Source organism: Rhinoraja longicauda, chromosome 35, assembly GCF_053455715.1.
Source record: "Rhinoraja longicauda isolate Sanriku21f chromosome 35, sRhiLon1.1, whole genome shotgun sequence".
Taxonomy (NCBI): Eukaryota; Metazoa; Chordata; class Chondrichthyes; order Rajiformes; family Arhynchobatidae; genus Rhinoraja; species Rhinoraja longicauda.
This window is the reverse complement of record NC_135987.1, coordinates 7,790,955-7,815,094: the sequence shown is the minus strand read 5'-3', so window position 1 is coordinate 7,815,094 and position 24,140 is coordinate 7,790,955. Positions and strand designations below refer to the sequence as shown.

At 47.6% G+C, this 24,140-nt stretch overlaps 1 protein-coding gene across 3 annotated transcripts in view; it reads right to left on the bottom strand.

The window, feature by feature from the left end:
* The window catches only part of LOC144610072 (glutamine--fructose-6-phosphate aminotransferase [isomerizing] 1-like), a 92,857-nt gene that overhangs the window by 33,907 nt on the left and 34,810 nt on the right, over nt 1-24,140 (bottom strand). For 2 of the 3 annotated variants that reach the window (XM_078428593.1, XM_078428595.1), the window contains exons 6-12: nt 21,108-21,242; nt 19,053-19,114; nt 9,191-9,270; nt 8,148-8,259; nt 6,789-6,952; nt 2,137-2,232; nt 62-159 (exon numbers count right to left, since the gene is read on the bottom strand). In XM_078428593.1, coding sequence (XP_078284719.1) covers nt 62-159; nt 2,137-2,232; nt 6,789-6,952; nt 8,148-8,259; nt 9,191-9,270; nt 19,053-19,114; nt 21,108-21,242 — 747 coding nt within the window. The remainder of the gene's footprint in view (nt 1-61; nt 160-2,136; nt 2,233-6,788; nt 6,953-8,147; nt 8,260-9,190; nt 9,271-19,052; nt 19,115-21,107; nt 21,243-24,140) is intronic. The other variant, XM_078428594.1, reaches the window with a different exon arrangement.

Genomic DNA, 24,140 nt, shown 5'->3' with positions numbered 1-24,140 from the left:
AATTAGAACTTTTGATATTTGTTCCAACTTTAAGACTCTAAAGATATCAATGAAAACTTACCGCCAGTCCAGAATGGTAACTGGTTCCACAGGCAATAATTAGCAAGCGCCTGCATCTTCTGATGTCTTTAATTGAATCTTTTAATCCTCCAAGGACCACTGAGGAGAAACAGGCAACACGCAGGTTATAATATCAAGGCTGAGCCAAACATTAGGGCTGGTCAGTTTGAACGAGGGTGCACGAGAAACAGTCAGGGTGCACTTTTCCGGACAATCACAGCAGGAACCACAGGTCGCAAAATAAGACACAAAGGAGAGGATGTTTCCACTAGTGGGAGAGTCTAGCTCTCGAGGTCATCGCCTCAGAATTAAAGAACGTTCTTTGAGGAGGAGATGGGGAGGAATTTCTTTGGTCAGAGGGTGGTGAAACTGTGGAATTCTTTGCCACAGAAGGCTGTGGAGGCAAAGTCAGTGGATATATTTAAGGTAGAGATAGATGGATTCCTGATTAATACGGGTGTCAGAGGTTATGGGGAGAAGGCAGGAGAATGGGGTTGGGAGGGAGAGATAGATCAGCCATGATTGAATGGCAATGTAGACATGATGGGCCGAATGGCCTAATTCTGCTCCCATCACTTATGACCAAAGTGTTGGAGTAACTAGCGGGTCAGGCAGCATCTTTGGAGACCCTTCGGTTCGGGACCCTTCTTCAGACTCATAATATGGGCTGTACGTTCAGAGTGGGTGAGATTGGAGTGGTCAAGGGGACTGGAGGAGTTAAGATGGTTGATGATACACTAGCAGTGCAGTTGGCAATAATAAGGTCCAGAGAGGGTAGAAGGCCGGCTGGGAGGAGTGTCGATGAAGAGGGAGGATGTTGGGTACGGGGCAGCGAGGGCTCGTTACCAGAGAAAAATGCCCGGAAGCAGAGGCAACCAAAGAAGAACTCAATGTCATGGTAGGCTTGGAACCTGGTGAGGTGTGGGCATAGGGGTAGAAACATAGAAAATAGGTGCAGGAGTAGGCCATTGGGCCCTTCGAGCCTGCACCGCCATTCAATATGATCATGGCTGATCATCCAACTCAGTATCCCGTACCTGCCTTCTCTCCACACCCCCTGATCCCTTTAGCCACAAGGGCCACATCTAACTCCCTCTTAAATATAGCCAATGAACTGGCCTCAACTACCTTCTGTGGCAGAGAATTCCACAGATTCACCACTCTCTGTGTGAAAAATAACTTTCTCATCTCGGTCCTAAAAGACTTCCCCCTTATCCTTAAACTGTGACCCCTTGTTCTGGACTTCCCCAACATCGGGAACAATCTTCCTGCATCTAGCCTGTCCAACCCCTTAAGAATTTTGTGAGTTTCTATAAGATCTCCCCTCAATCTTCTAAATTCCAGCGAGTACAAGCCGAGTCTATCCAGTCTTTCTTCATACAAAGGTAAGTCCAGCTGGGGTGGAGGGGGGTGGAGGGAGGGGGGGGGGTGGAGGGAGGGGGGGGGGTGGAGGGAGGGGGGGGTGGAGGGAGGGGGGGGGGGTGGAGGGAGGGGGAGAGGAGGAGGGAATGAGAGGGAGGAGGAGGGGTTGGGGGGAGGAGAAGGTGCTGCACCAATGCAGGACAGGTTTGGGCTCAACGGGTCCACTTGGTCGAGTTTCCATTAAAAATAGAATATGCGGAAGTATTGAAAAATATTTAGAATCTGGTTACTCCAGCACTTTTTCTTTTGTAAAGCAGCATCTGCAGTACCTTGTTGCTACACCACAAGACCTGCAAGGTCTTGGAGGGTTCAGGCCAGATTGATACGAGGGCAAATTCTAGACGGCAACAACACCAAAGTATCAAACGGACCACTGCCCCGAGTGTACACTGCAATGGAGACTTCATGTACAATGCAAGAGGAAAATAAGCAATTGTACTTTTGAAAAAAAAAAGTTCTTGCAACCTGAAGTTTGACCTTAGCTTCCTTCAACGTGGGAAATGGTTCCAGCATAAACAATGCTTCCTCCTCCCCTCCTCTTTGCACTCCCACTATTTCCCAGGGATTCGCAGTTTTACTTGATGCAACTTCTGCCAGTGTTTTTGCAAAGGATTTGAAGGTGGAAAAGGGGCAATTGTGCCACAGCGTTATTACCTGTGTTATTCACAAAATTGACTCTTCCTCTCATTGTGTTCACCACTGATTCTGGCTGCTCGAAGATTTCTTTCTGCATGAAGGAGCTGTAGCTTCCTGTGAACAGATCAGGCAGAAAAACCACGTGAAAATTACTTCATACGAAAAGGTTTTGTCTCCAGGATAACAAAGTATTAAAACTATGCTTATAATCATTCATCAAGGGCCATGCATCTTTTTGCTATAAAAATAATTCTAACAGTGCGTATATTTAATAACTCCCAACACATGGAACATTTACAGTAAAAAAAAGAGACAAAATGCTAGAGTAACTCAGAGTCTGGCAGCATCTCTGGAGAACATGGATGGATGATGTTTTGGGTCAGGACCATTCGTCAGACTGATTGCAGTGGTGGGGGGGGGGGGGGATAGGGCGAGAGGGTGGGGGGGGAGGAGTTAAAAGAGAGGAGGGGTAGGGAAAAGCCTGGTGAACTTGGTGGACTTGGTGGGCCGAAAAGGCCTGTTTCCGCGCTGTATATATATGATATGATGATATGATAACACAGGCGATGGGGCAGTTGGTAAAATGGACAAAGGCCAGAGATGAAAAAACAAAAGGTGTCAGACAACAGAATCCAATAGTTGCAAATTGTGAAGCTAGAGGAAGGAATATAGGTGGGGCAGAGGGGCAAAATAGGTGTACGTTCAGGTGCGACACAGTGGGATGGGGAGTTTAGAGATACAGCACGGAAACAGGCCCTTCGGTCCACCGGGTCCGCGCCGACCAGCGATCCCCGCACATTAACACAATCCTACACCCACTAGGGACAGTTTTTCTTAACATTTACCAAGCCAATTAACCTACAAACCTGTACGTCTTTGGAGTGTGGGAGGAAACCGAAGATCTCGGGGAAAACCCACGCAGGTCACGGGGAGAACGTACAAACTCCGTACAGTACAGCACCCGTAGTCGGGATTGAACCCGGGTCTCCGGCGCTGCGTTCTCTGTAAGTCAGCAACTCTAGAGCTGCGCCACCGTGACCATTGTTAGAGGTTACCTAAAATCGGTCTCAACCAGAAACGTCACCCATTCCTTCTCTCCAGAGATGCTGCCTGTCCCACTGAGTCACTCCAGCATTTTGTGTCTGTCTCCAATGTTCATACCGCTGGGTTGCAAGCTGCCCATTCTACATTTTTTTTTACAGTAAATTCAGCTTCAGTGCAAATAATCCGGGTTGGCAGAAAATTTGTTCTTATCTCAGATTTCACAATTCCCCCACGCCATCTGGGAATGTAAATTCCAGGAATTAAATCTTTTATGATTTCAACATCAGATAACTGAGAAAGCAGCATTGAGGCATAGGTTGCCTGGAGGAGGTGATGGAATCAGGCACGATCACTACATATAAGAGACATTTACGCAGACACTTCAATGGCAAAGCATAGGAGGAGATTTTGCAGTGGAGTAAAGGTCGTGGTGAGCTCGGAACTCATTGAGGTGTGAGTGTGGGGGGAACAAAGACGAGGTCTTAGGCATGGTAGAATACGGATATTATGGATGAGAGTAGATGGGAGGGAAGGATTGACACGGACGAAGTTGGCTGAAAAGCCTGTCTCCATGCTGTACAAATCCGTGACTATTGTCAGAGGATTAAACGTCTTTCCGGGAAGGAAATCTGTCACCCTGACCCAGCCTGGCTTGTACGTGGCTTCAGACCCACCAAGGCAGCGGACTATTAACTACCCACTCAGTGCAGGAGCAGGAAGTGAAAACCAGGTAGACAATCTGTTTGTTTGTTGTGATGTTGATCGAGGGATAAATGTTGAGCAGGACACCAGGGAAAAGGCCCCTGATCCCCTCTGCCAGAGCCCACGCTACACTGGAGAGAAAAGGCAGGGCCTTGTTTTAATCCTTCATTTGCAAGGCAGCACAGTTGACAATTACCCAGACCGGGCTTGATCTCTCTTTAGTTTAGAAGAACGAGAGGTGACCTCATTGAACCGTATAAAGTCCTTCAGGGGTTTGACAGGCGAGGTGCAGAGTCGATGTTTTGCCTGGCTTGGTCGTCCAGGACCAGAGGACACAGTCACAAAGTAAGAGGAAGAGGTAACACTCGGGGAAGGGTCTCGACCCGAAACATCTCCTCTTCCTTCTCTCCAGAGTTGCTGTCTGACCTGCTGAGTTACTCCAGCATTTTGTGTCTATCTTCGGTTTAAACCAGCATCTGCAGTTCCCTCCTACACAAAGTAAGAGGGGTATGTATCTTTAGAAATCTCTATGACAGGGTGTCTTACGGACCAAGTCCATCAATCTTTAGCTTTGAGGGTTAAAAGTAATCAGTGGAAGAAAGCGGGGGTGAGGCAAAAGATCTGCCATCTATATACTAAAACTCGTTTGTTATCTTGTTTTTGACTGAACTTCACCCAAAACGGTACACGATAGCGCGACAATTTTAGGCCCACCTTACTCACCATTGTCACTTTAGTGATAATGCACGTAGTTTTATTGAAATCGGTGTTATAGTTTTAAAGTTATTCACATTTTTAAGTTTAAAAGGAGGGAAGGGGGAGGGGAGGAAGGAGGGGGGATGGGGGGTTGAGGAGAGGGGGGGGGGGGGGGGGAGGAGAGGGTGCTGCACCAATGCAGGAGAGGTTTGGGCCCAACGGGTCCACTTGGTCCAATTATCTTATAAAATCACAGCGCAGACAGATATCAGTAGCTGTTCCTAGTTCTACTTATTTGTTTCCTCAGACTCTACTAGACAGCTAGCCTGTGATTCAATGAAGTCTGTGTAGGTGTATAAGATCATAAGGGGATAGTTGGGGTAGATGCACGAGTCTTTTACCCAGAGTAGGGGAATTAAGAACTAGAGGTCATAGATGAGAAGGGAAAGATTTAATAGGAACCTGAGGGACAATTTTTTCATCGAGGGTGGTGGGTTTATGCAATGAGTTACCAGCGGATATACACAAAGTGTTGGAGTAACTCTGTGGGTCAGGCAGCATCTGTGGAGAAAAAGGAAAGGTGGTGTTTCGGGTCGGGACCCTGCTTCATTATGCTCAACCCACTGAATTACTCCAGCACTTCGTGCCTGTCTTTGGTATAAAGAAGCATTTGCAGGTCGTTTAGCTTCGTTTAGTTTAGAGATACAGCGTGGAAACAGCCCCTTCGGCCCACCGGGTCCGCGCCGACCAGCGATCCCCGCACATTAACACGGTCCTACACACACTAGGGACAATTTTTACATTTACCCAGCCAATTAACCTACAAACCTGTACGTCTTTGGAGTGTGGGAGGAAACCGAAGATCTCGGAGAAAACCCACGCAGGTCACGGGGAGAACGTACAAACTCCGTAAAGACGGCGCCCGTAGTCGGGATCGAACCCGGGTCTCCGGAGCTGCATTCGCTGTAAGGCGGCAACTCTACCACTGCGCCACCGTGACTGTCGTTGTTTCTATGAGTTACCAGAGGAGGCAGTTGAGGCAGGAACTATAACAACATTCAAGATATTTGGACAGGTACACGGATCGGAAAAGTTTAATGGGAAAGGATTCAAATGTGGGCAGGTGGGACCGCTACAGATGGGACATCTTGGTAGGCATGGGCAAGTTGGGCCGAGGGGCCAGTTTCCATGGTGTATGAATCCATGACCCACTATCACCATAATTTTCGGATTCAGCGGTCACGTGTCAATGACGTTCATGTCCAAAGATGGGCAGAACAAGGATCTGGGCTTCGCTGGTACAATGCCTCCAGTGCAAGGTTAACTCGGGGCATTCCTCTTACATGAACTGCCAGTCTGCTTCCAGTGGCTAGGTTGATCGCAGCTTCCAGCCTTCCGAGGAATTTGCACTGCCGTTCTGCTCACGTTAAACATTAAAGGGCGAGCACTTTCCAGTTTTCAGTCAGTAAAGAGGCAACTAGGAACTAAAAGAAAACGAAAGAGGTATTCGAGCAAGCAAGCCTCGAGCTCAGGGGGCCACTCTGCAGAAACGCGGCCGATTTTTAAAGTAAAACAAGAATACTGCGGGTGATAAGTGAGGGGACGAGAGTCAGTCTTGCTACGACATTCAAACTCCAGGCAACCTCTCCAGGCAAACTAGACGATTCATCTTTAAATTCCTAGACCAAATCTACGCAGCCAACTTGATCAGAAATGTTAAAGGAAAAGGTCATGGAATCTAACAGGAATTAGTTAGTAGGTTCAAAATTGGTTCAAAGATAGGCACAGAATGCTGGAGTAACTCAAGGGGACAGGCATCATCTCTGGAGAGAAGGAATGGGTCGGGACCCTCCCTCAAAATTGGTTCAGTGGGATCTCTATTAGAGCCATCACTAACATAGCTGGCCCCATAGCAGAAGCATCCAGAAGCTTCTGCTATGGGGCCAGCTAATTCTGCTACCACCACCAAGTGTCCTGAGCTAATTCTGCTACCACCACCATCTATTGTACGTGATGGCTCCCACTGATTGTCGCCGGAGGCTCGTGTCCTTTTCAGGACGGACGATGACAGTGATGTAACATTTGAAACATAGACGATGGAAAAGAAAGACGAAGACCAACATAGCTACAATTAGAGAGTTTGAAGAGGGTACTTTTGGCTGGCATGGACACAATGGGCTGAATGGCCTCCTGCTACACTTTACAGCACTGGGGACACATGGCCTTACCCTTCATCATCTGTTGCAGCTCCACCTGCAGTATCTGAATACCCCTCGCTGGGCAGTCAGTCGCTGTACGCTTGACACGGTGAATAGAGAGGCATCCGTCCACCACTGCCGCAACATCATCATCCTCCAGGAAAATCGCTCGGTTTGTGTGCTCAATGATCGCGCTGCAAAATGAAAACAAAATAACGTTCCCCCTGACACAATGCCAGACACCTTCGTTGTCAACTGCCCCGCCGAAGATTATAAGATTAAAAATAACCTTGAATTAAAAAATTTTTAAATCGCCAGTCATCTATTTGTGGAATCTTTCTCATGTATCACAAAATGCTGGAGTAACTCAGCGGGACAGGCAGCATCTCTGGAGAGAAGGAATGGGTGACGTTTCGGGTTGAGACCCTTCTTCAGGACCGAGGCCAGAGGACAACTCTCAGACACCTCCTCCTACTTATCCTTGGACTATGACCCCCACCGACGAGCACCAGACGTTAAATTTTTTACTCTTCGAGTGTGGAATCCTTCTGGTTGATCACAGTTTTACAAGTTTACTGCGTAGGAAGGAACTGCAGATGCTGGTTTAAATGGGAAGATAGACAAAAAAAGCTGGAGTAACTCAGTGGGACAGGCAGTATCTCTGGAGAGAAGGAATGGGTGACGTTTCGGGTTGAGACCCTTCTTCAGACGGCTTTAGTGCTGACCTCTACAGGGACCGAGGCCAGATGACAACTCTCAGACACCTCCTCCTACTTGTCCTTGGACTATGACCCCCACCGACGAGCACCAGACCTTAATTTTTTTACGCTTCGAGTGGGGAATCCTGCTGGTTGATCACAGTTTTACAAGTAACTCAGCGGGACAGGCAGCATCTCTGGAGAGAAGGAATGGGTGACATTTCGGGTTGAGGCCCTTCTTCAGACTAGTTCTAGTGTAGGTGAGGGGGGGGGGGCAGGGGGGAGGTTGAATGCTGGAGCAAGAGTGAGAACTTTCCCTCTTCCCCTCATTTACAAGTTTACTACTTGAAAGCACAGTGCTCAGTCGAGAAGGACAGGCCTCAATTACTTCACCTTAGCTAAAGAAAACCGTAAATTGACCAATGCCATCAGAGGTCCACAAATGTTTCAGATCAAGTGGAAGTCTTACTGGAGTTAACAGGGGCGCTTTACATTTAAGTTATGGAAATTAATGTAAGTTCATAAGTTCGAGGAGCAGAATTAGTCCATTCGGGCCATCAAGTCTTCTCCGCCATTCAATCCTGGTTGAACCCCATTCTCCTGCCTTCTCCCCGTAAATCTATGATTTTACAAGCATCACTCTCATTGAACCAACACAAAATACCGAAGCCTGCAAGATAAAACCATTCACCTGGCATCAGATGCAAAGTAGTACTCCACTGATTTCTCTTCCCCAACAGGGTACAAAGAGGTAGACGCATCATTGTGAGGCAAGGGGCAGCCCGGCTTCAATTCTTTGCCTACTAAAATCATTCAAAAAGCGTGTAAATCACGAGAGATTGGCATTTTTATACATGTGACCTTTTCCCCACTAGCCCCCCCCCACCAGCCCCCCCTTCAGCCCTCCTCCCCTTCAGCCCTCCTCCCCACCAGCCCCCCCCCCCCCCCCCTCAGCCCCCCCTCTTACAAAGGCTCAGAAAAATCCTGCTTGCCTTCTGTGCTGAAACATAAATGGACAAGCTGACTTGGTAAAACAAAATGGTTTCTACTTAGACCCAATGAAATCAAGATGGTGGGATTGCAAGCTGACGCTAATCAGGCACGGTGGCGCAGCGGTAGAGTTGCTGCCTTACAGCGAATGCAGCGCCGGAGACTTAGGTTCGATCCTGACTACAGGCGCCGTCTGTACGGAGTTTGTACGTTCTCCCCGTGACCTGCGTGGGTTTTCTCCGAGATCTTCGGTTTCCTCCCACACTCCAAAGACGTACAGGTATGTAGGTTAATTGACTGGGTAAATGTAAAAATTGTCCCTAGTGTGTGTAGGATAGTATTAATGTGCGGGGATCGCTGGGCGGCGCGGACTCGGTGGGCCGAAGGGCCTGTTTCTGCGCTGTATCTCTAAATCTAAAATCTAAACCTCTTTACCATTTAAAACCAATCTGCGTTCCAGTTGTACCTCAAATCCACATTATAAATGCATCCCTGAATCAAACATGTTTGATTTTTCTTCCCATTACAAGCTATTTCCCTTCTTCCATCCAAACCCAGAATTCTACCGCTTGGTTCGACAATTCGACTATGGTGTGCCTAATCCTCATAGGTTTTGAGCCCATTATATTAAATGAGGCCTTATCATATTATGCAGCGTATATTCCTTTTAGATAATCAATAGTTCATTTTCTCAGATAGAAAGCATAATGAATAAACTTTACTCTCAGCTTCACAGTTACTTACAGGTGCGATACAGAACCGGTATATGATCTGTTGAAAACTTATGTTCACTCTTCACACCGATCATCATAGGACTTCCCCGTCTAAGTAATAATAATAAAAAAGAAATCAGCATTAAGTAATTCATCAGGCTAAAAGAATAATTTCTGAAGATGTCAATATTAGACAATAGACAATAGACAATAGGTGCAGGAGTAGGCCATTCAGCCCTTCGAGCCAGCACCGCCATTCAATGCGATCATGGCTGATCACTCTCAATCAGTACCCCGTTCCTGCCTTCTCCCCATACCCCCTCACTCCGCTATCCTTAAGAGCTCTATCCAGCTCTCTCTTGAAAGCATCCAACGAACTGGCCTCCACTGCCTTCTGAGGCAGAGAATTCCACACCTTCACCACCCTCTGACTGAAAAAGTTCTTCCTCATCTCCGTTCTAAATGGCCTACCCCTTATTCTTAAACTGTGGCCCCTTGTTCTGGACTCCCCCAACATTGGGAACATGTTATCTGCCTCTAATGTGTCCAATCCCCTAATTATCTTATATGTTTCAATAAGATCCCCCCTCATCCTTCTAAATTCCAGTGTATACAAGCCCAATCGCTCCAGCCTTTCAACATAAGAACATGGAACAGTGCAGCACAGGAACCACATTGCCCGTGACGAACATGATATCAAGATAAACTAATCTCATCTGCCTGCATATGATTCATAGCTCTCGATCCCTGCATATCCATGTGCCGAGCTAAAAACATTTTAAACACCATTATCGTATTTACCTCCACCACCATTCCTGGCGGCAAGTGTTCCAGGCAACCGAGATTCTCAGTGTAAAAAAAACTTGTCCCGCACATCTCATTTAAACTTTGCCCCTCTCACTTCAAAGCTATGCCCTCTGTGCAGGCAAGTGCCTCCGCTGTCACGCTGTGAAAACGGAGAGGATGAGACGGAGTTTCTTCCCACTGGCCTGTTAACTTTTCTAACTCCAGGGACTAAATTTTGTCTTCCCTGTATTAACTTTTATTTATATGCTGTAACTGTAATTCTTTTTTGTGCACAATCCACAGGCATCGCCACTTTCATTTCACTGCACATCGTGTATGTGCATGTGACAAATAAACTTGACTGGACTTGGTATTTACCATGGTGGGAAAAAAAAGCCTATACACCCTTTCCATATTATGAAAGGTTCTTCACATCAAATGAAGTGTGCTCAGCTGTTCTCACTCTTGCAGTGCTGGGACACGGAGCAATCAACTTCTGCACAGCAATGAAAAAGTTGGCTGGGTAACATGTGGTTGTGAGGATCTCGAAGGATAACTGTAGACCTGGACATTGTACAAACGCCCAAGTCTTTGTACTGCACCACTTTCCTCCAGGGCTAGTGTCTCGTTGGGAGGGTGGCAGCGTGGTCACACCTTCTCAGCATTACACTTAAGTAGCATCCTCCAAGCAAAAGGTCCACGTTTAGAGGAGGGCTTGACGTTGCAGCGTTCTAACTAACGTACCAACATGTCGAAGATGCTTAGACCCCTATTCTCCTCTGCATGCTTGGAAACATTTTAATGAGGACAAGGTTTATCTCAAACTAGAACATTTTAACATTCAACTCCCAAACGACAGGGTTTTCTCAGTGCTGCAGTTTTCATGGTTCTTTGGCTACGATCAAGGCAGATCATAAAGTGTAGGCAGATATTGCTAAGAGTTGTGTTCAGTTTTGGCTGAAACACAATATCTAGGCATGTGTGGACACGGTAAGAAGAAGCAGAACACGCATTTTAGTTTAGCTTATTACCAAGGTGCAGCCAAAAGCTTTTTGTTTGCATGCTATCCAGTTAGCGGAAAGACTGTACGTGATTACAACCAAGCTGCCGACAGTGGACAGATACAGGATGAAAGAATAGATTAAGAAGGGCATAGTTAGAGTAAGAAATGCTGCTGCTGGAAAAGAGATATAAAAGAGTGGAGCGATTGTAACGAACGACTGCAGATTCACTTCTGGGACCAGCAGGCAGAGGGTCGCCTGGTTCTGGTGCCAACTTGGGTTATACGGCATTTCTATTGGCACGATTTTCCCTGTGCACGCTTGAGATAGAATGCCAAATAATATAAATGCAAGGAAAGATCTATTCCCACAGATACTGGCCTAAATGATTTGAGATTGTACACATGCCGAGAATGGGGCAGTTAATGAGGAGTTAGCTGGAGAAAGCTGCTGAGTCTCCTTTCGAAGGGAACAAAGGGTCGAGATTCCAGATCCTAATGTCGAGTCCTCCTGGACATTTGGGAAAGCCACATCAATCCCAGTCAGCCAGACTTCAGGAAATCCAGCAGATAGACACAAAAAGCTGGAGTAACTCAGCGGGACAGGCAGCATCTCTGGAGAGAAGGAATGGGTGAGGTTTCGGGTCGAGACCCTTCGTCAGTCTCGACCCGAAACGTCACCCATTCCTTCTCTCCAGAGATGCTGCCCGACCCGCTGAGTTACTCCAGCTTTTTGTGTCTGTCTTCGGTTTTAAACCAGCATCTGCAGTTCCTTCCTACACATTCAGGAAATCCAGGATGGCTTGCCGAAGAGCTAACGAACACGCACTGTCCCAGCAAACAATGCGATCCTGTCAGAGAGTGGCCTCTCTTTTAGAAATAAAGAGCACATGGACAGCTATGGTGTCAGTCATGGCTCAGCAGATAGCACCCCGCATCTTGAAGAAGGTTGCAGGGTTAAGTTCCAGCTTAAAGATTTGAGCACAAAACAGCAAGTAATGAGGGAGCACTCCATTGCCAGTTGTATCAGGGTCTATGGGGCGAAGGCAGACGAATGGGGTTGAGAGGGAAAGATAGATGAGCCACGATTGAATGGCGGCGTAGACGTGATGGGCCGAATGGCCTAATTCTGCTCCTTGAACTTCTGAACTTCGTGCTGTGTTTCAAAGGGGATATTAAAGGGTTCAGTGCCCTATGGAGGATATACTGTAGTCCATCGTACTAGCTTGACTAGCTTCCTAATCCCGGTCAAAATATCCCTTGACAGTATCACTAAAATGGATTCTCTGGTAACTAATCCAACACCATTTAGCGGGCACCACTATTTACAAAGGTGATTGGACCATCGCGATCCAATTCACAACAGATTCCTTTGAAAATTCATACTTTCCCACTTGATCCACTCAGTCTAGCCTACAGTCTACCTCCTAACTTAGTCTAACCTACATGTATCTCCTGACCTTGATGTGGTAGTTGGTTTTGAAGAACTGTATAGATTTGTGGGATCTCGGAGTGCATTGTGGAGGTTGATGCTGGGTGTAGCTGCCCTGTGGGGAACTCAGCAGAACCTTGTAGGTATAAGAAAATAACTGCAGATGCTGGTACAAATCGAAGGTATTTATTCACAAAATGCTGGAGTAACTCAACAGGTCAGGCAGCATCTCGGGAGAGAAGGAATCGGTGACGTTTCGGGTCGAGACCCTTCTTCAGACTGATGTCAGGGGGGCGGGACAAAGGAAGGGTATAGGTGGAGGCAGGAGGATAGAGGGAGATCTGGGAAGGAGGAGGGGAAGAGAGGGACAGAGGAACTATCTAAAGTTCGAGAAGTCGACGTTCATACCACTGGGCTGCAAACTGCCCAGGCGAAATATGAGGTGCTGTTCCTCCAATTTCCGGTGGGCCTCACTATCGCACTGGAGGAGGCCCATGACAGAAAGGTCAGACTGGGAATGGGAGGGGAAGTTGAAGTGCTCGGCCACCGGGAGATCAGCTTGGTCAATGCGGACCGAGCGCAGGTGTTCAGCGAAGCGATCGCCGAGCCTGTGCTTGGTTTCGCCGATGTAAATAAAAGAACCTTGTAGGTGATGGGGTGGGATTTTGTTGGGGGGTGGGAAGTGCAGGGAGGGAGAAAGATGGTAAGTCGTGAGATGGGAAGACAGAACCTCCAGATGAATCAGAGTGAGCAACCAAAAAATGCAAGCTGTGCTTTTAAAATTAAAAATGTCACCGTTTCTGAAGAAATAGCATCACTCTGAAACTTCAGCTGTTTTTTTTCCTTGCACCACAGATGCTGGAGAAAAAACTGCAGTGGGAATAAAAGCAAAATAGTGGAAATACTACAAGTGTCAGGCAGCACCACAGGCCTGACCCTTGCAGACTTTCCACTATATTATTCCCACTGCAATGCTCCGATTGTAAAGTTAAGGTAATTCATGGCCGACCTGCAAAGCTGGTTTAAATCGAAGATAGACACAAAATGCTGGAGTAACTCAGCGGGACAGGCAGCATCTCTGGTGAGAAGGAATAGGTGATGTTTCCGGTCGAGACTAAAGAAGGGCTCGACCCGAAACATCATCCATTCCTTCTCTCCAGAGATGCTGCCTGTCCCACTGAGTCACCCCAGCGTTTTGTGTCTATCACGGGATACCTTACTGCTTCTTTCCTTGGATTCAAGGCACAACTGTGCAGGTAAATCTCCATTTATACCGTTCTCTGAGCATTTATATTTTCATTCCTGGCAGTCAGCCCCAGCGTACGATCTACTGAACAAAAACGTTTTAGAATCTTCCATCAGGCTGATTGTCAACTGGTTGAAGTCAATGAAGTCTAGTCAACTCAACCTTGGAATACTGCTGCAGTAGTTTCTCCAGGACCCAATATCAGTCACCTTTTCACCTAACTATCAAGTCAGATGAAGTCCATTTACTGATTGGGATGAGTAATCTATTTCATCATGCCTCTTCTAAAGTAGTCGAACAGGCCATCTGTCTCCACCTATATCCTTCCTTTGTCCCGCCCCCCTTACATCAGTATGAAGAAGGGTCTTGACCTGAAATGTACCCATTCCTTCTCTCCTGAGATGCTGCCTGACCTGCTGAGTTACTCCAGCATTTTGTGAAATAAATACCTTCGATTTGTACCAGCATCTGCAGTTATTTTCTTATATCTTCTGGTAAGGTCACTCCAACATCAATCCCAAGCTGATACATGAAGCACACTGACCATTTCCAGAGAAGACACCACCATTCAGTGGTCTCCCACTGCTATGTAACTTAGCATCAACAATCTGAAGGCCACCAGTAAATAGACCAACAAAGATGGTCTGGCTACCCGAGTAGGTGATTCCACAATTAAAGGCTTACCTCTTGTGGCAGAGCTTTTTTAAGCAAAGCATAAGTCAAGAACATCAAGACTCCGTTCCAGACATAGATGTTCCAACAGATATCAAAAACTTTGAAACTATCCCAATCCAGAGAGGGAACTTGATCAATATCTCATCCATTGCCCTAACCATCCACCACCAGCAGATCTCCCAAGGGGTGGACTCCTATGACTTCAAGTCCTCTTTGGAAGCATCTCTCCAATTAGCAATCCCAGCCATCCAGAAAGGTGCAAGCACCACTGGCAAGAAGCTCTCTCTGACTTGTGCACTAGACTGTTTAGTTTAGAGATGCAGCATGGAAACAAGCTTTCCAAGTCCGCGCCCACCAGTGATCCCCACACACTAGCACTATCCTACGCACACTAGGGACAATTTACGATTATAATAATAATAATAATAATGTATTATATTTATATAGCGCTTTTCAAACACTCAAAGATGCTTTACAGGGATTACTAGAACATAGAGAAGAAAATAAATAGATAAATAAGTAAATAAGTAAACGAATAGAAAAAGGAGACAGAAGGTGAGGTGACGGTCAGTGGTTGAAGGCAGTGCTGAACAGGTGAGACTTCAGTGATGTTTTGAATGTGGTGAGTGAGGAGGAGTCTCTGACGGTTTGGGGTAGTGAGTTCCATAGGGTGGGAGCAGCGATGGAGAAAGCCCTGTCCCCCCAGGATCTGAGTTTGGTCCGGATGGGGGGGGGGACAGGAGATTGGCAGCAGCAGAGCGGAGGGTGCAGGTGGGAGTGTGCCTGTGGAGGAGGTCAGTCAGGTAGGATGGGGCCAGGTTATGGAGGGCTTTGTAGGTCATGAGGAGGATTTTGTACTGGATTCTCTGGGGGATGGGGAGCCAGTGGAGCTTGTAAAGGACGGGGGTGATATGGTCACGGATCGGGGAGTGGGTGAGTAGACGGGCAGCAAAGTTCTGGATGTATTGAAGTTTACTGATGATTTTTGAGGGTGATCCATAGAGGAGGCTGTTGCAGTAGATGGATTATACCAAGCCAATTAACCCTCAAATCTTCGGAGTGTGGGAGGAAACTGGAGATCCCGGAGAAAACCCCTTGCAGGTCACGGGGAGAACGTACAAACTCCGTGCAGACAGCACCCGTGGTCGGGAATCGAACCAGGGCCTCTGGTGCTGTAAGGCAGCAACTCTCCAGCTGCCCCACCTGCTTCAACATATAACTACCATTCCTGGCTCATCACGGGTCAAAGTCACGAAGCTCCCCGACCTACTAGCTCTGTGGGAGGTCAGACTCCACATGGGCTGCAGATGTTCAAGGAGATTCGCCACCATCTTTGGAAAGACAAGACCACACTGGTCTCTCCATTCACCTCCACGTCCCAGGAACAATCGACTTCCCCCCAAAAAATGTGCATTTCACAAGTAGTAACTAGAATCGACAGCATAAAAGCAAAATCTTTGGATCACCTTTAGCGTTTAAAAAGAGTTAAATTATGCAATTTGGAGGGACAGAGGACTTCAGATTGCTGAAAGGTTTACATTGAAGGTTGGAGAAAATTATAAAAATAACTCCACTGTTTCCTGTCAATGGTCATGTTACTCGTAAGCTCCATTGAGCAAAGCTTGCAGGTTTCAGTGGAGTTGGTTTTGGAGATTAGTTTATCTTGCCCACTGCCACACCGTATAAACATACACATCGACCACAGTGTAAACACAGTGCGACTGGTTTTGTCAGATACGTAGGTGCCAACTGTGCTAAACATTCCTGTGGATTTGCCAACAGACGTAGCCATTTTGCCAAGAATGGCCATCATTGAGTCAATCTTTCCATTCAACATTCCTACAGATTTTTTACTGTAAGTAACACATCCTGAAGCCTGAAAGCACAAGGCTGCCACCCACAGCCTTTGTGAATACATTCCTCACATTCCTGTCAGCGTTTTTAAATACATCCCTGTGTAAGATGTATATAAAATCATGGGAGGAATCGATCAGGTAGATGCACAGAGTCTCTTGCCCAGAGTAGGTGGAATCGAGGACCAGAGGACATAGTAGGTCATTCGGCCCTTCGAGCCTGCACCGCCATTCAATATGATCATGGCTGATCATCCAACTCAGTATCCCGTACCTGCCTTCTCTCCATACCCCCTGATCCCTTTAGCCACAAGGGCCACATCTAACTCCCTCTTAAATATAGCCAATGAACTGGCCTCAACTACCTTCTGTGGCAGAGAATTCCACAGGTTCACCACTCTCTGTGTGAAAAAAAACGTTCTCATCTCGGTCCTAAAAGACTTCCCCCTTATCCTTAAACTGTGACCCCTTGTTCTGGACTTCCCCAACATCGGGAACAATCTTGCTGCATCTAGCCTGTCCAACCCCTTAAGAATTTTGTAAGTTTCTATAAGATCCCCCTCAATCTTCTAAATTCCAGCGAGTACAAGCCGTGTCTATCCAGTCTTTCTTCATATGAAAGAACTAGTGTAGCTGGGACATGTTGGCCGGTGTGGGCAAGTTGGGCCAAAGGGCCTGTTTCCACGCCGTATCACTCTATGACTATAAGCTGCAAGGAGCCGTGCACATGGAAGCAATGTACAGCTCAAACTTCCAAACTTCCGACTCCCCCACCTGGGAACTTGAATCTGTGACCACACTGACCAAAAAAACCAACCCAAACACTCGCTGATATCAGACGGAGTACCTACAACAAGCTTGCACCATGACCATTTGCGGTAATAATCTTGTGGTTTGATCTTGTTGCGTTATGCCAAATTAACCCTTTATTTCACTGCATGACCTTTACATTTAATGTCAGCCCTATTTTGGAGGAGGAGGGGGAGGGGGGAGATGCAGCTTTAGTCGAGCACAAGGTCAGGCAACTCCAAACCTGAAATGCCTCCATGAGACATATGATCATGTGATAGGAGCAGATTTAGACCATTCGGCCCATCAAGTCTAGCCTGCCATTCCATCGTGGCTGATCTATCTTTCCCTCCTAACTCCATTCTCCTGCCTGCTCCCCAAAGCCCCTACTTTCAATATTTAGGGTGGAGAAGGAAATAGAGGAGGAAGGCGGGTGGTATGATTGAGAAAGTGATGGTGATGGCGTGTGGATAGGGGATGGAGGAACTTGAAAACAAAAGCTGACATCGTCACAAAATAGGGCATGTTTCCAGTCCGGGAGTCAGTGCAGAACAGTGAACGGGAGTTGGTATGACCTTTGGAAGAGGAGCTTTGGATAAGCTGAACGTTAAGAGAGGCTGACCGCCAGAGAATTGGGACCCTTCATCCCAGAGGTTGCAGGGCATGGACGAAGATAGAAGAAGCAGACAGAACCAGTCTGGGACACAGTGGAAACGGGAGAGGACAGTCTTGTCTCTGCCCGGAGTGAGCATGGAGGACAGTGCCTTCCTCACTGTTCCATAGAAAACAGCTCACTGACACACCTTTACCTCCCCCCTCGACTCCATCCGACCCAAACAGTCTTTCCAGGTGAGGCAGAGGTTCACCTGCACGTCCTCCAACCTCATCGACTGTATCCGCTGTCCCAGGTGTCAACTTCTCTACATCGGCGAGACCAAGCGCAGGCTCGGCGATCGTTTTGCTGAACACCTCCACTCAGTCCGTCTTAACTTACTTGATCTCCCGGTGGCTCAGCACTTCAGCTCTCCCTCCCATTCCCAATCTGACCTGGGCCTCCTCCATTGTCAGAGTGAGGCCCAGCGCAAATTGGAGGAACAGCACCTCATATTTCGCTTGGGCAGCTTGCAGTCCAACGTTATGAACATTGACTTCTCCAACTTCAGATAGTCCCTACTTTCCCTCTCTAACCCCTCCCCCTTCCCAGTTCTTCCACCAGTCTTACTGTCTCCGACTACATTCTATCTTTGTCCCGTCCCCTCCCCTAACACCAGTCTGAAGAAGGGTCTCGACCCGAAACATCACCCATTCCTTCTCTCCCGAGATGTTGATTGACCCGCTGAGTTACTCCAGCATTTTGTGTCTACATTCACTGACACACCTCACAGGTTCCATTGCACTGCTGATCTGCAAATCACCTCCTCCAATGACAAAGGACTTTTTGATCTCCCAGTTGCTAAACATTTTAATCTCCTTCCCATTCCCACACAGACCTTTCTGCCCCAGGTTTTCTCCATTGTCAGAGTGAGGCTAAAAGCAAATTGGAGGAACAGCATCTCATATTTCGCTTGGGCAGCTTACAGCCCAGTGGTTTGAATATTGATGATAGACATAAAAAGCTGGAGTAACTCAGCAGGACAAGCAGCATCTCTGGAGAGAAGGAAAGAGTGACGTTTTGGGTCGAGACCCTTCTTCAGACGTGAATATTGATTTCTCTAACTTCAGGTAGCCCTGGCATTCCCTCTCTCTCTATCCCTCCCCCACCCAAGTCACACTAGCTTCTTGTTTTCACCCAACAAACAGCTAACAATGTCCTGTTTCCTTTATCGTCGTTACTTTTTTGCGTATCTTTCATTCATTGTTCTTTATCTCTCCACATCATCGTCTGTATCTCTCGTTTCCCTTATCCATAACCAGACTGAAGAAGGGTCTCGGCCCGAAACGTCACCCATTCCTTCTCTCCAGAGATGCTGCCTGACCTGCTGAGTTACTCCAGCTTTTTGTGTCTATCTTCGACTTTCCAGTGCTGATGCCAGGTGAGCTGCTTTTGGTAAACTGTGTATAAGACGCATGAAAACCTCCCCCTGAGTTCCCTCCAGAGCGGTGGTACTTTACCTGGTACAGACGGCTTGCCCTGGGAAGTGGACACTCTTGAACACCAAGGCAAAAGCACCTTCCTGTAAAACAAGCACAGTCGCCAATGGAGAATGCAACGCATTTCCAAACTAAAATCTGAAAACACGCTCTCAACTGTATTTAGCGACCAGTGTGGTTCAATTGAACGGGCAGCTGAAAGGCACTGAATTTTGCCTTCAAGGCGGTTTGCAAACAGCACCCAAGCTAGGCAGCCCGTTCCAAGGGCTGAATGAACCTGTTGGCAGCTCTCATTCGATCGTCTCCCACAAGCTCAGACGAATGCTTCAGTGCACCGAATCAGTGCCATGACCTGATCATCAGCTCATCAGCTCCTTCCAATTCTCTTGTGCTTTCCCCCCTCCCCTCCCCTCCCCCCACCTAGACTAGAACTAGTCTGAAGAACGGTCTCGACCCGGAACGTCACCCATTCCTTCTCTCCAGAGACGCTGCCTGTCCCGCTGAGTTGCTCCAGCATTTTGTGTCTGCCTCTGCTTCAGTGCACTGATGAGTGACACTGCTCCCCACAGTAATTAAAACAAGCCCAGACCAAACTAGTTGGGGTCTTTGGCCGGTGGCAACGTCATTGTCATCGCCATCACAGAGGTTACTCACCCGACAGTACCTCAGAGTCGCACACCATAGAAACAGGGCCTTCAGTCCCAGCGAACCATCAACCACCCATTTGCACCAACATCATTTTTATATTCCCCCTAATTCCCATTAACCGGCTCCAGATTCCACCACGGGGTTACTTTGGACACAGCCTCCAGCGGGCAATCCACATACCTGCATGTCGCAGGTGTACGGGAGGAAAGCAGAACCCCCGGGGGAAGTCCACACAGTCACAGGGAGAACATGCAAACTGCACACAGACAACATGTGGAGGACAAGACAACTGGGCAGAACTGATGATAGAACTGGTAGAGAATAGGTGAGGAGATCACTGTCAACTACCCCTTGTGTGGAAAGGAACTGCAGATGCTGGTTTATACCAAAGATAGACATTGCACACAACTCAGCGTCTCTGGAGGAAAAAGGATGGATGACGTACAGGGCCCTAGTGAGACCGCACCTGGAGTACTGTGTGCAGTTGTACAGGGCCCTAGTGAGACCGCACCTGGAGTACTGTGTGCAGTTGTACAGGGCCCTAGTGAGACCGCACCTGGAGTACTGTGTGCAGTTGTACAGGGCCCTAGTGAGACCGCACCTGGAGTACTGTGTGCACTTTTGGTCTCCAAATTTGAGGAAGGATATTCTTGCTATTGAGGGCGTGCAGCGTAGGCTTATTGGGTTAATTCCCGGAATGGCGGGACTGTCATATGTTGAAAGACTGGAGCGACTAGGCTTGTATACACTGGAATTTAGAAGGATGAGAGGAGATCTTATCGAAACGTATAAGATTATTAAGGGGTTGGACACGTTAGAAGCAGGAAACATGTTCCCAATGTTGGGGGAGTCCAGAACAAGGGGCCACAGTTTAAGAATAAGGGGTAGGCCATTTAGAAGTGAGATGAGGAAAATCTTTTTCAGTCAGAGAGTTGTGAATCTGTGGAATTCTCTGCCTCAGAAGGCAGTGGAGGCCAATTATCTGAATGCATTCAAGAGAGAGCTAGATAGAGTTCTTAAGGGTAGCGGAGTCAGGGGGTATGGGGAGAAGGCAGGAACGGGGTACTGATTGAGAATGATCAGCCATGATCACATTGAATGGTGGTGCTGGCTCGAAGGGCCGAATGGCCTCCTCCTGCACCTATTGTCTATTGTCTATTGACGTTTTGGGTCGGGACCCTTCTTCAGACTAGTTCTAGTGTAAGTGGGGGGAGGGGAGGGAGGCGGGGGAGAATTGGAAGGGGCTGTTGAGCAGAGATCAGGTGACAGTGAAATAAATAAGACTGGTGGAATTTTACCGAGAGCTGGCATAGACTCTGGCCTGAATGGCCTCCTTCTATGTAGTTATCAATAATGAAAATATACCAGGCACACATTTTAACAAAATAAACCCTCCAGTTTGGTACAAACTCTGCAATTCTCACTCACCAGTTGCTGGATGACCCTCTTCACCAAGGTGGCGAAACTGATCTCCTCAATCTCACTGTTGTCGTAGACGTATTTGATCAGCTTGGCAATAGACTCGGTATCAGTCTCGGATTCAAACTTGTGGCCTTGGCTTTCCTGAAGGGAGAGAGAGAGAAACAAATGAGTTACTTCCAATGACACCAGCAACTGAGCGCTCTTGTGAAGGCCTCCAACCTTGTCACATGAAAGGGGAGGCCATTTAAAACTGAGGTGTGAAGGAACCTTTTCACCCAGAGAGTTGTGAATTTGTGGAATTCTCTGCCACAGAGGGCAGTGGCAGGGGGCAGAAACCTAGAAAACTAGGTGCAGGAGTAGGCCATTTGGCCCTTCGAGCCAGCACCGCCATTCAATATGATCATGGCTGATCACCCAAAATCAGCACCCCGTTCCTGCTTTCTCCCCATATCCCTCGATTCCTTTAGCAGTGGAGGTCAAATTACTGGATGGATTTAAGAGAGAGTTGGATAGAGCTCTAGGGGCTAGTGGAATCGAGGGATATGGGGAGAAGGCAGGCACGGGTTGCTGATTGTGGATGATCAGCCATGATCACAATGAATTGCAGTGCTGACTCGAAGGGCCGAATGGCCTCCTCCTGCACCTATTTTCTATGTTTCTATGGTGCAGTGAAATGAGGGTGCGCTGGGGGAGGTGAGAGGGCATCAGCAAGTTTGGCTGAGGCCTTGAAAAAGCGAGACAGAACATTATAAGTAGGGATTCTGGAGGAATATCAAGGCAGTTAAAAGGTCAGGCACAAGCATAAAAGGCAACTGGGAGCAGGGCAAAGGAAGAGCAGAATTGGGGAACAACCGTGTTCATCAAAATTTAAACGTGTGGCAATTAGCATCAAACCACAAACAAACAACTTTCACCGTTCCCCCAATAAACCAACACCTCCCTTGCCATTCACCCACTGAGTCTTCCAACAGCAACTGTACAATTTATGCCTCAACCTGAAAATGGGTCACATTCCAATGGAGAGGAAGATTATGTGCCTTAATTGCAGGAATGATTTTCTGTTGAACTAGTGATCTTCTGTTGTAGGCAAGCATTCTAATGAGTACTAGAAATAAGGAGCTGCAGATGCTGGTTTATTAAAAAAAGATACAAAGTCCTGGAGTAACTCAGCGGGTCAGGCAGCATCTCTGGAGAACATGGATAGGTGACGTTTCGGGTTGAGCCCTTCTTCAGACTGATGTAACAAGTTTAGTTTAGTTTAGTTTAGAGATACAGCGCAGAAACAGGCCCTTCGGCCCACCGGGTCCGCGCCGACCAGCGATCACTGCACATTAACACTAACCTACACCCACTAGGGACAATTCTTACATTTATCAAGCCAATTAACCTACAAACCTGTACGTCTTTGGAATGTGGGAGGAAACCGAAGATCTCGGAGAAAAGCCACGCAGCTCACGGGGAGAACGTACAAACTCCGTACAGACAGCACCCGTAGTCGGGACCGAACCCTGGTCTCCGGCGCTGCATTCGCTTATAAGGCATCAACTCTACCGTTGCGCCACCGTGACCGCTAATTATTTCACAGCTCTGTGCTGGGAGAAAATGAACAGGCAGACAGGGGGAAAAAAGATTCAAGCATGTGCTCAAAGGTTCCTTGAATAAATGCATCATCTCGCTCCGACTCTGGGATGCTCCAGTGAAGGTGTGGAGCAGAGGCATTGAGATCCTCAAGGCCATGTATTGGAAGCACTGAGAACCCCAGTGCAAGGAGCAGAAGGACCATATCATCTCACAAACTATCATCTCTTAGCACGGTGGCGCAGCGGTAGAGTTGCTGCCTTACAGCGAGTGCAGCGCCGGAGACTCAGGTTCGATCCTGACTACGGGCGCCGTCTGTACGGAGTTTGTACGTTCTCCCCGTGACCTGCGTGGGTTTTCTCCGAGATCTTCGGTTTCCTCCCACACTCCAAAGACGTGCAGGTATGTAGGTTAATTGGCTGGGCAAATGTAAAAATTGTCCCTAGTGTGTGTAGGATAGTGTTAGTGTGCGGGGATCGCTGGGCGGCGCGCACCCGGTGGGCTGAAGGGCCTGTTTCTGCGCTGTATCTCTAAATCTAAAACAAAATCTAAATCATCTCACAAACTATCCGTCCACCAGCTACGTCCAGCCCTATCTGTGGAAGGCTCTGCTTCTCCTACGTTGGCTTCATAAGTAACCTCAGACCTCACGGATGCAAGTCATCCTCAATAAGGAAGGAAACACCCGTCACGATCATCACGAGTCAGATCCTCTCCCATTCTACGCACAGAAATGTAAACAAGGACTGACGTATCATACGTATCATACAGAGCAGACAAAGTTTGCAGGGAGACCTGGAATATTCAGAGAATCCGGTGAGGAAAATGGGAGAGCTCGACATGGACCTGCTCGGGACCAAAGCAGCAACACCATGCTGTGGGTGCCACATGCCAGAACACTGGAATGGTACTCAAGAGGACGGCAAAGACACTGCGAGAAGGAATAATGAGGATATATTCCCTGCAGCAGCTGTGTGAATGCACCTCTCTCCCTGGCCCTGCAGGATGTCTTGTGCTGACAACTGTCTCATGGACTTGTTGTCAAATGTGCTTTTTTTTTTTTAAAAAGAGAACTTTTGTGAGTCCAGTCAATTTAGAGAAAAAAACACATAGCGCTGGAGTAACTCAGCAGGTCGGGCAGTGTCTCAATTAGAAACATAGAAACTAGGTGCAGGAGTAGGCCATTCGGCCCTTCGAGCCTGCACCGCCATTCAGTATGATCATGGCTGATCATCCAGCTCAGTAACCTGTACCTGCCTTCTCTCCATACCCCCTGATCCCTTTAACCACAAGGGCCACATCTAACTCCCTCTAAAATATAGCCAATGAACTGGCCTCAACTACCCTCTGTGGCAGAGAATTCCACAGATTCACCACTCTCTGTGTGAAGAAATGTTTCTCATCTCGGTCCTAAAAGACTTCCCCCTTATCCTTAAGCTGTGACCCCTAGTTCTGGACTTC